Below are 13,468 nucleotides of genomic sequence, written 5' to 3'. Positions count from 1 at the left end.
CGACCAGATATCCCAACCCAATCTAGTCCCACCTGCCAGCACCCGGCCCATATCCCTCCAAACCTTCCTATTCATATACTCATCCAAATGCCTTTTAAATGTTGCAATTATACCAGCCTCCACCACTTCCTCTGGCAGCTCATTCCATATATGTAGTACCCTCTGTGTGAAAAAGTTGCCCCTTAGGTCTCTCTTATAGCTTTCCCCCCCCCACCGTAAACCTATGCCCTCTAGTTCTGGACCCCCCCACCCCAGGGAAATAACTTGTCTATTTATCCTATCCATGCCCCTCACGATTTTATAAACTTCTATAAGGTCACCCCTCAGCCTCCAATGCTCCAGGGAAAACAGCCCCAGCCTGTTCAGCCTCTCCCGTAGCTCAGTTCCTCCAACCCTGGCAACATTCTTGTAACTCTTTTCTGAACCCTTTCAAGTTTCACAACATCTTTCCGATAGGAAAGAGACCAGAATTGCATGCAACATTCCAACAGTGGCCTAACCAATGTCCTGGACAGCCGCAACATGACCTCCCAACTCCTGTACTCAATAGACTGACCAGTAAAGGAAAGCATACCAAACGCCTTCTTCACTATCCTATCTATCTGCGACTCTACTTTCAAGGAGCTGTGAACCTGCACTTCAAGGTCTCTTTGTTCAGCAACACTCCCTAGGACCTTACCATTAAGTGTATAAGTCCTGCTAAGATTTGCTTTCTCAAAATGAGGAAAGACTGGATAGGCTTTGTTTGTTTTCCTTGGAGCAGAGGAGGTGGGGGGTGTCATTGGAGTCTCATTGAGCTTTACAAAATTATCAGAGGTTGAGATACGGTAGATAGTAAGAATCTCTTCTCCATTGCAGATGTGTCTGAGTCCAGAGGGCACAAGTTTAATGTGAGCATTAAGTGATTTAGAGGAGGTTGGAGGAAAAATCTTTTCACCCAGAGAGTAGTAGAAATTCAAAGTTTGGGAGAAGATTTGTAGCTCGGGTGTTCGTTATTGTGGTTCTGTTCACCAAGCTGGGAATTTGTGTTGCAGACGTTTCATCCCCTGTCTAGGTGACATCCTCAGTGCTTGGGAACCTCCTGCGAAGCGCTTCTGTGATCTTTCCTCCGGCATTTCTGGTGGCTTGAGTCTGCCGCTTCCGGTTGTCAGTTCCAGCTGTCCGTTGCAGTGGTCGGTATATTGGGTCCAGGTCGATGTGCTTATTGATTGAATCTGTGGATGAGTGCCATGCCTCTAGGAATTCCCTGGCTGTTCTTTGTTTGGCTTGTCCTATAATAGTAGTGTTGTCCCAGTCGAATTCATGTTGCTTGTCATCTGCATGTGTGGCTACTAAGGATAGCTGGTTGTGTCGTTTCGTGGCTAGTTGGTTTCTAGTAGAAATATAGAATGTGCTACCTGAGAGAGTGGTAGAGGCAGACACATACAACATTTAACATGTATCTGGATGAGTACTTAAAATGCTAGAGTATAGTAGACTGGATCAAGTGCAGATAATGCAAATAGTATAGTTTTGTATTTGTTTGTTGGCATAGACAGAACCTGTTTCTATTCTGTATGATTCTAAATTGTGCAATTCATTTGAATCTTGTACAAATTGCTCCAAACATTTCACCTTCTGATCTGTTGAAATGAATTTTAAAACAAAGTAACCATGATAAAAATGCATTTGGATTAGAAGATGTACCTTATTTCTTCTTAATAGAGATGAGATATAGGCAAACGTTACAGTGAAAATAATGGTAAGGCTAATGGCACACATTATTTATGTCCTAGTTAAACTGAACCTTCACCAGGTGCAGTTAATCCATAAAACTCTTAAGTTGCTATCCTAGATGTATCACCCAATGTAAGGTGCTTCTCATTCAGATGTGTTGACCAATGTGCAGTTCTTGTATTATTTTATAAATATGGACTAAACTTGCTTAGCATGATTATGGCTAGTCCATTTGATCCAATAGCATGATATATCTTAGTATCAAATATCTCTTTGGAACTGAAATTTCAATTTAGGAGTGTGGACTTACATTCCTTCAGCTTTTCTTCAAGGAGATTTTCCTCAAATCTGTTTACATTCTTTTTATCTCTGTCAATTAAACATTTTTCTTTGTTTATTTTGTTTTGTGGACTAGTAATCCAGAACCCCAGCTCAATATCTAGGGGACAAAGGTTTGGATCTTCCGATAGAAGATGATGAAATTTGAATTCAAAATAAAATTTGGATTTAAAATCTGCTTGATGGTGACCTTGTAACCACTGTCAATAGTTGTAAGAATCCTTTGGAAAAGAAATCTGCCATCCTTTTCCTAGTTTAGCCTATATGTAACTCCAGAGTACAACAACATTGTTGAGTCATAATTGCCTTCTGGAAAAACACAGCAAATCACAGAAGTTCTATCTAAATAATGGAATGAAATCAGATAGTCTACCTGACATTGACCTAGGCACTGGAATGACAACAACAAACACGGATCTACCTCCCAACATCTGTTGGCTTGTGCCACAATTTGGAGACCGTCCTGTAGACAAAAACAAATGCCTGATGTAGTCATACTTTCAGAATCATACCTTGGAAACCATGTCTCAGACTCAACATCACTGTCCCAGAAACCTGGATCACCATCCTGAGGTGGGTTCTGTACCACTGGCAGTACTGATCCATGAGGTGACACAGTTGTGTTCAGTCGGGAAGATTTGCCCTAGGAGTCCTCAGCATTGACTACAGTCTCCATGAAGTCTCATGGTACAAATCTCTGCTAACTACATACTACCCTCTCTCTCAGCTGATAAATCAGTACTCGTCAATGTTGAGTACCACTTTCAGGAAAGCACCGAGAGTGATAAGAAAGTAGAGGGGATTATGATACCCATTCCACAAAATGGGTTGGTAACCATTATTGACTGAGCTGGATGAGTCCTAAAGGATCCACCTGCTAAACAGACAAGCAGTAAGGGAATTGATAATGGGAAAACTTACTTGACCTCATCCCCTACCAGTTGCCAGTGTAGAAGCATATGTCCTTGACAATAAAAGTGACCACACACAGTCTTTGTGGTGACAACATCCTGCATTCACATTGACGATGTCCCATGCAATGTGGTGCTGCATTACTACTGTGTCACTTGGGGCAGACCACAGCAGATCCAGCAAATCAAACATGGACATGTATGAGGTGCTGTGGGCCATTTTCAGCAGCAGAATTGTATTCAACTGCAATCTGTAACCTGACTTATACCCCACTCTACCATTAACTATGCTTGGCGATCATTCTTGGTTCAGTGATGAGTACAGGAGGGTGTATCAGGAGCACTGCCAGGTGTGCTTTAAAATAAGGTATCAATCTGATGAAGCTACAACATGGGCCTACTTGCATGTCAAACAGCAGCCCCATCTGCTCCAGAGGTCTGTTAGACCTCTGAACAGGTTGAATGGAAAATATTTAAATTCAACGACCATGAAACCATTGTCAATTGTCAGAAAATCCCCGTGTGGTTCCCTATTGTCCTTCAGGGAAGGAAATCTGCCATCTTTACCTGGTCTGGCCTAAATGTGACTGCAGATTCACATGAATGTGGTTGACTGAAATGGCCTAGGAAGCCATTCAGTTGTACCAATTGCTACAAAGTCTCAAAAAACAACTGGACAGATTACTTGATCTAAGCACCGGAAAAGACAATAGCAGAAACAGCGATGCCAACCCTGCAAGGTCTTCCTTACTAACATCTGGGGGCTAGTGCCAAATATGTGAGAGCTGTCTTGCAGACTAGTCAAGCAACAGCCTGACATAGTCATACTCACAGATTCACACCTTACAGACAGTGTCCCAAAAGCCACCGTCACCATCTCTGGATATTTCCTGTCCCACCAGCGGGACACAGAGGTGGCGGCACAGTGGGATTCAGTCGGGAGGGAGTCACCCTGGGAGTCCTCAACATTGACTCCGGACTCGGTGAATTTTTGTGAATTCAGGCTAAACATGGACAAAGAAACCTCCTGCAGATTACCACGTACCATCCTCTCTCAGCTGATGAATCAGTACTCCTCCATGTTGAATAACACTTCGGGGAAACACTGAGGATGGCAAGGGCACAAAATGGACTCTGCCTGGGGTATTGCAATGTTCCCCACCAAGATGGCTCAGGCAGCAGTACAACTTGTCGGACCCTAAAGACTGTATCCACAGCAGGAAGTGAGGGAGCCAACAAGAGGGAAAAACAAAAGCAGAAATAGCTGGAAAAGCTCAGCAGGTCTGGCAGCATCTGTGGAAGGAAATCCATTATAATGATTTGGGTCGAGTGACCCTTCCTCAGAACTTGACCTGAGATATAAACTCTGATTTCTCACCACATATGCTGCCAGACTTGCTGAGCTTTTCCAGCAATGTCTGTTTCTGTTTCTGATGTACTGCATCAACAGTTCTTTTGGTTTTTCCGAGCTTGATTTCATTCTTACCAATCTGCCAGCTGCAGACACAACTGTCCATGGCAGTTTTGGTAAGAGCAACCACTGCACAGTCCTTGTGAAGACAAAGTTCTGCCTTCACATTGAGAATAATTTACAGTGTGTTGTGTGGTACTACGACCGTCCAAATGGGACAGACATGAAACAGATTTAGTAACTCAAGACTGGACCTCCATGAAGTGCTTTGGGCCATTAGCAGCAGCAGAATTGTACTGCAGCACATTCTGAAATATCATGGTCTGGAATATCCCCACTCAACCATTACCATCAAGCCAGGGGAGCACTCCTGTGCACGAGGGCTTGCCAGGAGCAGCACCAGGCATACCTGAAGTTGAAGTGTCAAGCTGGTGAAGCCACCGAACAGGACTGCTTGCTTGCCAAACAGCATTGATCAAGATGGCGAGGGATTAGGACCTGCCAACCTGAGCTTGTCTGCTCCGCTCACTCTTCTTCATCTTTTTTCCATTCTCTTTTCCTTCCTGTAGTGCTTTTTTTTTTCCCCTTTGACTCCCCATCTCCAGCAACCTCCATTGATGAATGATCCCAACCTCTGACGAGCGACGATTCTTAGCCTCCTATAACGACCTCCTGGCCTGGCCCAGCAGCCGCTGGGCCTGGTACAACGCCCTCCCGGCATGGCACCATTCTGGTCTGGCAAAGCTTCATCTTACAAGGCATGTCAACTTTCCAACCGCCTGTCGGAGCTTCCTGGCGAGGTGTAATAACCTCCCAGCCCAGCGAAGGGCCTCCTAGCTTGGCATGATGACCTTCCGGCCTCCTGCAGCTGCCTGGTCCCATAGGGACCTCCCGGTGCGGTGTGGTGTGGTGACCTCCCATCCTCATGCAGTGACCTCCTTACATAGCTTCCTACAGCAGCCTCCTGATGTGGTGCATCGCTGTCGCAGTTTAGAGCCAGGGCCATGTGCAGACTGGAAGCTAGGTGCCAGCATGGTCTGGTACTGAACTATTCTGAAATGCTGGACATTTTATTTCTGTATTGTCTAAAATCTTGGAACAAAAATGCCTAGGTACTTTTATATCTAGGTCGGTGCTGTAGTTAGAGTCATAGAATCCCTACCATGTGGAAATAGGCTATTCAGCCCAACATGTCCACACTGACTTTCAGAAGAGTAATCCACCCAGACCCATTCCCCCTACCCTATCATTCAACATTTACCCCTGACAATGCACCTAACCTACATATTCCTGAGAACTGTGGGAAATTTAGGTTGGCCAATTCACCTAACCTGTACATCTTTGAATCATGGAAAGAAACCGGAGCACCCAGAGGAAGCACACTCAGACATTGGGAGAATGTGCAAATTCCACACAGAGGGTCACCCGAGGCTGGAATCAAACCTGGGTCCCTGGCGTTGAGAAGTAGCAGTGCAAACCAATGAGCCACTGTGCCATCCATTGGCGACATATAAACTTTTCATTATACTCATTGAATACTTATGACGATAAAGACTATTCTATTCTGCAAGCAGCAAATGATCCAATAATCAGCAGATCAGATATTAGTTCTGCTGACCTGCCACAACCACTCATGAGTGATGGTGAATGATTAAACGACTCAATGGAGAAGGAATCTCCACAAATATCTCCGTCCTCAATCATGGAAGAGCCCAATGCATCAGTGCAAGAGATAAGTCTAAAGCATTCGCAGCAATCTTCAGCCAGAAGTACCATCTTGGCCTCCTCTAGTGGTCCTCAGCATCACTATTACCAGTCTTCAGCTAATTTGATTCACTCCACATGATATCAAAAAACAGTTGGAGACACTGGATAATGTAAAAGCTACAAGCTCTGACAACATTCTGGCAATATTACTGAAGATTCCAACAATGGTACTGAAGATTTTTGCTTTAGAATTTGCCCCTCTTCTAGCCAAAGTCTTCTAGTGTATTTACAACACTGGTATTAACCCAGCAATGTGAAAAATTACTCAGGTATGTCCTGTGCATAAAAGAAAGACTAATACAACCGGTCCAATTACTGCCCCATCAGTCTACTCTCGATCATCAGTAAAGTGATTAAGTGTCATCAAAAGTGCTATCAAGCAGCACCTGGCCAGCAATAACCTGCTCAGTGACACAGTTTTGGTTCCACTCAGGTACAGTCTTGGTTCAAACGTGGACAAAAGAGCTGAATTCCAAAGGTGAGGTGACATCAATGTTGCATTCAACCAAGCATGGCATAAAGGCTTGTCTGAGCAAATATGAATATTGGGGCAAACTGTCTGATGGTTGGAATCATAACTGACACACAGGAAGATGGTTGTGGTTGTTGAAGGTCAGTCAATTCAGCTCCAGGACATCTCTGCAGGAGTTCTTCAGGGTAATGTCCTAGGCCCAGCGATTTTCAGTGACTTCATCAATGACCTTCCCTCCATCAAGAGGTCCAAAGTGGGAATGTTGGCTGATGATTGCACAATATTCAGCACCATTTGCATTTCCTCAGATAACTGGAGCAGTCCATGTTCAAATGCGCCAACATTTGGCCAATATCCAGGCTTGGGCTGATAAGTGGCAAGTAACATTCACGCTACACAAATGCCAGGCTATGACCATCGCCAATAAGAGACGATCTAACCACCATCCCTTGACATTCAGTGGTGTTATTATCACTGAATTGTCCACTATTAACATCCTGGCGGTTATGATTGGCAACTGGACTTGCCACATAAACACAGTAGCTACAAAAGCAGGTCAGAGAAATACTGCGTTGGGTAACCCAACACCAGACTCCCCAAAGCTTGTCCACCATCTACCAAACATAAGCTGGGAGTGTGATGGAATACTTCCCACTTGCCTGGATGAGTGCAGGTCCAACAACACTCAAGACTCTTGACACCACCAGGACAAAGCAGTCCATTTGCTTAGCACGACATCCACTCCCTCCACCATCAACACTCAGTAGCAGCAGTGTGTACTATCTACAAATGCCGAAGTTCACCAAAGATCCTCCGGCAGCATCTTCCAACCCCACAACCACTCCATCTGAAAGGACAAGGGAGGCAGATATATAGAAACATCACCATCTTCAAGTTCCTCTCAAAGCCACTCATCATCCTGACATGAAAATATATCACCATTCCTTCACTGTCTCTAGTCAAAAGCTTAGAGTTCCCTCCCCAATAACATTGTGGGTCAACCCACAGCAGGTGGACTACAGCGGTACAAGAAGGCAGTCCATCAAGGGCAACTAGAGAACGAGCAGTAAATGCTGGTTAGCCAGTGGTGTCTACATCCCAGAGATGAGTTTAAAAAAAACACTGCACTCTCAGATGACTCTTGATCATCAGCAAACTGAGGGAAATTATCATCAGCAGTGCTATCAAACAATGCTTGTAAAGGTATGTCCTCACTGATGTTTGGCTTAGGTTCTACCAGGTAAATTTGGCACCTGACCTCCTTAGAGCCGTGTTTCAGACATGGACAAAAGAGCTGAACTCCAGAGGTAAGCTCAGAGTGACTGCCCTTGAAATCGAGCAGTATTTGACCAAGCATTTGATCAAGGAGCCCTAGTAAAGCCGGAGTCAATGGGAATAAGGAAAAAGCTTGTCCAAAGGGAGAGATTGTTGTGGTTTTGGAGATCAATCATCCTCCAGGACATCACTTCATGAGTTCCTCAAATGTTTTATTTTTGTTTTGTTCACTTGTGGTATGTGGGCATTGTTGGCTGGGCCACCATATATTGCCTGTCCCAATTGCCCTTGAGAAGGTGCTGGTGAGCCACCTTGAGTTACTGCAGGCATTGTACTGTAGGTAATGTCCTTGACCCAACTGTCTTCAGCTGCTTCATTAATGATCTTTCTTCAACCTAAGATCAGAAGTGATCTTGCTGCTAATCTTACAACGTTCACTATTTAAAATTCCTCAGCTACTGAAGCAGTTACTGTGTTCAAATGCAGCAAGGCCTGGACAACATCTAGGCTTGAGCTCTGTTTGGCACCAGTGATACTTGCCACCAAAGTGCCAGGCAAATGACCACCTCCAACAAGAGAGAATCTAACTATTGCCTCTTGAAATTTAATAATGTTGCTAACATTATCAGTTCAATTTGTTACCATTGATCACAAATGGAATTGAACCAGCTATATAAATACTGTGGCTCTAAAAACGGGACAGAGGCTAAGAATTCTGCAGTGAGTAACTCCCCATTTATCTCTCTAATGTTAAAAATCACACAACACTAGGTTACAGTCCAACAGGCTTATTTGAAAGCACTAGCTTGCGGAGCATTGCTCCTGTATCAGCAACAGTGAGATGAAGGACCCCCTCTCCAAAAGCATGTGTTTCCAGATAAACCTATTGGACTGTAACCTGGTGTTGTGTGATTTTTAACTTTGTCCATCTCAGTCCAATACTGGCATCTCCATACCATGTCTCTTTACAAGGTACATGTCAGGAGTGTGATGGAATACTCTCCTAAATCTGAATCTGAATGATCCTTACTGTGTAAGAATGATCTTGCAGAACCCTTTACTGAGTGAACTTTTCCAAACTGCCAGCTTTGTTTTTGGGCATAGAAGATGAAAGGAAAATCACAATAATATCAATTTTACATAAGTGTTATCCTATTGAGTTTGAAAGTGGTTCAGTTTTTGATTTTTGATGACTTGTTTCTTTAATATTGGGAAGGAATCCAGTCACTGGTATGTAAGTATGTTTAAAGAAATTGCTTTCATGATCCCCTAATTGTACATTTTTCTCTACAGGGTTGGATGAATGAAATTTCCAATTATGATCCTGAAACCTACCATGCTACAATGACCCATTCTGTCTTCGTTCGTCTCGAGGGGACTGTACTAAGGCTGTCAAAACCGAATAAAAATATTTCTCGAAGGGCTTCTTTCAATGAGGCTAAGACGATAGCCACATACATTAGTCAGAAGATTTATGACATATCAGACAGTAGGGTGAGTGAAGAAGACCTGAAAATATGCAGGTTTGAGGATAATTAAATCTATTAACAATGAATAGTTGCAGCTATAAGGGACTGAGGAAAAATAGTGATTTTTTTTCCCCTCTGTCTTTTCCCCCAATCTGAAAACATTACATGCACAACCCATAATACTTGTCTCAGAGACTGTTGTTCTCTTTGTGTGTCTGTTTATGTGTATGGGAATTTTTTTAAAACGTAAAGTTTAAGCTATAGACTCATAAATTAGCTGTTCATATTTTTTCTTGTCATTAGTTTATAACAGTTGGATTGCAAACAATATGTGTTTTCTTGTTGGAAAAATGGGGGATAAAACCAGGTGTGTTATTACTTTAACCTAAAATAGATAAAATTAGACAATTCAGTGGTTTGATCAAATTTTCACATTTGATTTCCAGCGCACTACTTTGGTGAGTTGTGACAAAACCCAACTTCAGCTTATTGAATAACATCTTGCTTTTCCTTTGGCCTCTTAAAATAGTAAAGGTACAAAAATAATTAAATCATTAAGGACTAAGAATGGGAGGCAATCTTAGAATAGGTACACAACAAAAGAAAACCTTGTGGCCAGCCAACTCAAGACCACAGCTCTGCAAGCTAATTCCCTTGCCTCTCCATAGCCTTATAATATTTTTCACTTGTCCAATTTCATTTTGAAGAAATTTTGAGAGCATTAGAAAAGTAGACCTATCATAGAAAAATGGAACGTGCTTGGAAAAAGGACAAACTCTGATGTAGGACATGGGGTTCAATAATTATAAAGTAGGAAAATTAACAGAATCAATTATGAAAAAAGGCAAGTTTTCAATATTTTGTCACTAATAACATTGTAGCACTTGAGATGAACTGAGTGAAAGCAAAAATAATTAAGAAATCAAAACCAGCAGAAGCAAGTGGAAATTCTTCCAGCATCTCATCCTGAGAGGATATGGCATTGCTGAATGTATGCAGTGTTTATGGTGTCCACTGTTTCATTGTGCTTTTTCTCAAACCTAATGTTTTTGAGAAAGCAACTTGCGGAACATAATAACCTACTGTAATCTGGACAACCTGCATACTTTGGTTGAAGCCAAAATCTACACTCTTACCTTATGGGCGGTTATGCAATGTGAATTTTATTTCTTGTCTGAGAATTTCTCTCTTCAACAGAATGGTTATTCAGATATACTTATAATAGAAAATAATTTTAAGTAACACTAAAATAAAAACATAAAATACAAAGAAATAACATTTATGTTTGACAGGTGCATTTAGTTCCAAAGGATCTGGCTCGGAAAAGAGTGTGGAATAAGAAGTACCCTATTTGCATTGAACTTGCCAAACAAGATGACTTTATGTCAAAGATGGAGGCAGAGACGGAGAACATGGAGGAAAAGCTGCCTGCAGATAAAATTGAAACTGCAATTGAGGAGCCAGTGAAATCGTCTGTGTCACAAGAATTTGCAAAGCCAGTTTGCCAAAAGGACCAGGTTTTATATCTTTTTGGAAGGACTGGTAGAGAAAAGGAAGAATGGTTCGGGAGGTTCATTTCAGCCTCAAAATTGAAAGTTGATGCCAAGCGACCAGCCAGTCTAGGAGGCAGTGGCATACCAGGTGAACCAATGTTTTCTACGCTACTGAAATCTCAGTGGGAGGATATTTTTAACAACATGTTTATATATGATAACATGTTTTATTAGAGACAAAACGTTAAGGAAAAATGTACATGTAGAATCATAAGAATCTCAACACAGGTACAGACCACTTGGATCTAGTAGCCTGAGATGCTATTAGTGAACTACTACTTCCCACTATTTTTCTTATACCATCAGTCTTTTTTTGTATTGTTGAGGTTAAGGTAGCTTCTATAATCGCATGCAGTGCTTTGTTCTATATTCTAATTATGTTTTGCATAAAAATGGTTCTGATATCCCTGTGTATGATTTTGGATATTAATTTAAAGTTATTAGTTTACAGATGACTGGAAATAATCTCAAGCTGTTCATCCTCTTGAACCCCTCCAGAATTATTAACACTTATGTTAGTTTCATGCAAAACCCTCATTTTCCTGGTGAATTAAACCCTAATTTTCCAGGTTTTTCAACATAATTGTATCCTGTCATATTAGGCAACAGCTTAATAAATGTGTATTCAATGGTTTCAATACATTTTTAAAAAATTCTTGCAGTATTCCAACTGTAGTCTATGATCTATACCTTATCCAATTATTCTTTTGAAATCATTGGCATCTAATGAGAGTTAGAATCCTATTTGCCCTTCAGATTTTTCCATCTGTATTCTCGTCTTTAAAATTTGTTTAAGATGGGTGTAAATTTGCTGCTTTGTCCCAACATATCTTACTTCATGTTTGCCAACATTGAACAGTATTAACTATATTGGTTTACTTTCCTGTCTTGTGATCTGTGTTTAATTTTGTGTACCTTCATTAGTGGTTAAATACCAATTTCAGTTATTTCTTGATGACTGATCAAGCAAGCTTATCTTGTGGATAATTGACATACAGAGCTTTGATCCCTTGAATTAGGTGATTTTGGCTAAGATACCATAAATGTACTAATTGTCTCGGAATTGTATTAAGAAAGTTGACCCAGAATCGTATTGTGAAGACCTTAGGTGGAGGCAGCATTGGATTTTATTCTAATACCCTTAGAGTTGAAAGACCTGCAACAATCAAAGTCAATGCTTATGCCTGAATAGTCATCACTTGGACAATATCATATCATAATGGCACAAGACAGCAATGAAGTCAAAGTCTTCAGAAGAGAGGAGAAATGGCTGGAAGATGTTGGTGATGAAAGAGTTGGAAGTCCAAAAATAAACTTTGTAAAGCTGTTAGGAGCAAAACATGTTTATATTTAATCGTAGAGTTTTCAAATAGGGCAAGCTGCCATATTTTCCCTTTACCTTATTAAGATTGGGACATCATGTTGAGGATGTAACAGGACTTTGGTGAGGCCTCTTCTGGAGTACAATGTGCACTCTGGTCACCCTGCTTTGGAAGGATATTGTTAAATGAAGAGAGTTGAGAAAAGATTTACCAGGATGTTGCCAGGAGTGGAGGGATTGAGTTACAAAAATAGGTTGGATACACTAGGACTTCTTTTCACTGGAGCACAGGAAATTAAAGGGTGAACTTTATAACGGTTTATAAAATCATGAGTGGCATAGATAAGGTGAATGGCAAGGGTCTTTTCCCGAGAGTGGAGGCCAAAGCTAGGGGGCATATTATTAAGGTGAAAGGAGAAAATTTTTAAAAGTACATGAAGGACAACTTTTTTTTACAAAGTGGTTCGTGTGTGGAATGAACTGCTAGAGGAAGTGGTGGATGTGGGTACAGTTACAGTGTTTAAAAGACATTTGGATAAATACATAAATAGGAAAGGTTTGGAGGGATATGTGCCACATGCAGACCAGTCAGGCTGTTTTGTTTGGGAACATGGTTTGTATGGACTGGTTGGACCGAAGGGCTGTTCTCATTGGAGAAGAGAAGGTTTAGGGGAGATCTGATAGAAGTGTATAAGATGATTAGGGGTTTAGATAGGGTAGATACTAAGAACCTTTTACCGCTAATGGAGTCAGGTGTTACTAGGGGACATAGCTTTAAATTAAGGGGTGGTAGGTATAGGACAGATGTTAGGGGTAGATTCTTCACACAGCGGGTTGTGAGTTCATGGAATGCCCTGCCCGTATCAGTGGTGAACTCTCCTTCTTTATGGTCATTTAAGCGGGCATTGGATAGGCATTTGGAAGTTATTGGGCTAGTATAGGTTAGGTAGGATTCGGTCGGCGCAACATCGAGGGCCGAAGGGCCTGTACTGCGCTGTATCCTTCTATGTTCTATGTTCTATGAAGGGTCAATTCCTGAGGATCTAAAATTTGGATTTAGGCTGTTGTCAGGACCAACCATTTAATACATGCCCTTACTAACAACAAAGTGGCGTCTTAATGCAAGTAACATAAAATAACATAACAAAATGGCTTCTAGGCTGGAAATTGACAATAGATTAAAATAGCTATTAACCCTGCTAAAAGCTGCATTCCTGAACTAACTGAACCAAAG

At 41.6% G+C, this 13,468-nt stretch overlaps 1 protein-coding gene across 3 annotated transcripts in view; it reads left to right on the top strand.

The window, feature by feature from the left end:
* The window catches only part of tex2 (testis expressed 2), a 142,521-nt gene that overhangs the window by 72,505 nt on the left and 56,548 nt on the right, over positions 1-13,468 (top strand). For all 3 annotated transcript variants that reach the window (XM_060844716.1, XM_060844718.1, XM_060844717.1), the window contains 2 exons: positions 9,185-9,385; positions 10,653-11,001. In XM_060844716.1, coding sequence (XP_060700699.1) covers positions 9,185-9,385; positions 10,653-11,001 — 550 coding nt within the window. The remainder of the gene's footprint in view (positions 1-9,184; positions 9,386-10,652; positions 11,002-13,468) is intronic.

Source organism: Hemiscyllium ocellatum, chromosome 25, assembly GCF_020745735.1.
Source record: "Hemiscyllium ocellatum isolate sHemOce1 chromosome 25, sHemOce1.pat.X.cur, whole genome shotgun sequence".
NCBI classification, from domain to species: Eukaryota; Metazoa; Chordata; class Chondrichthyes; order Orectolobiformes; family Hemiscylliidae; genus Hemiscyllium; species Hemiscyllium ocellatum.
This window is presented reverse-complemented; position numbering and strand designations above follow the sequence as displayed.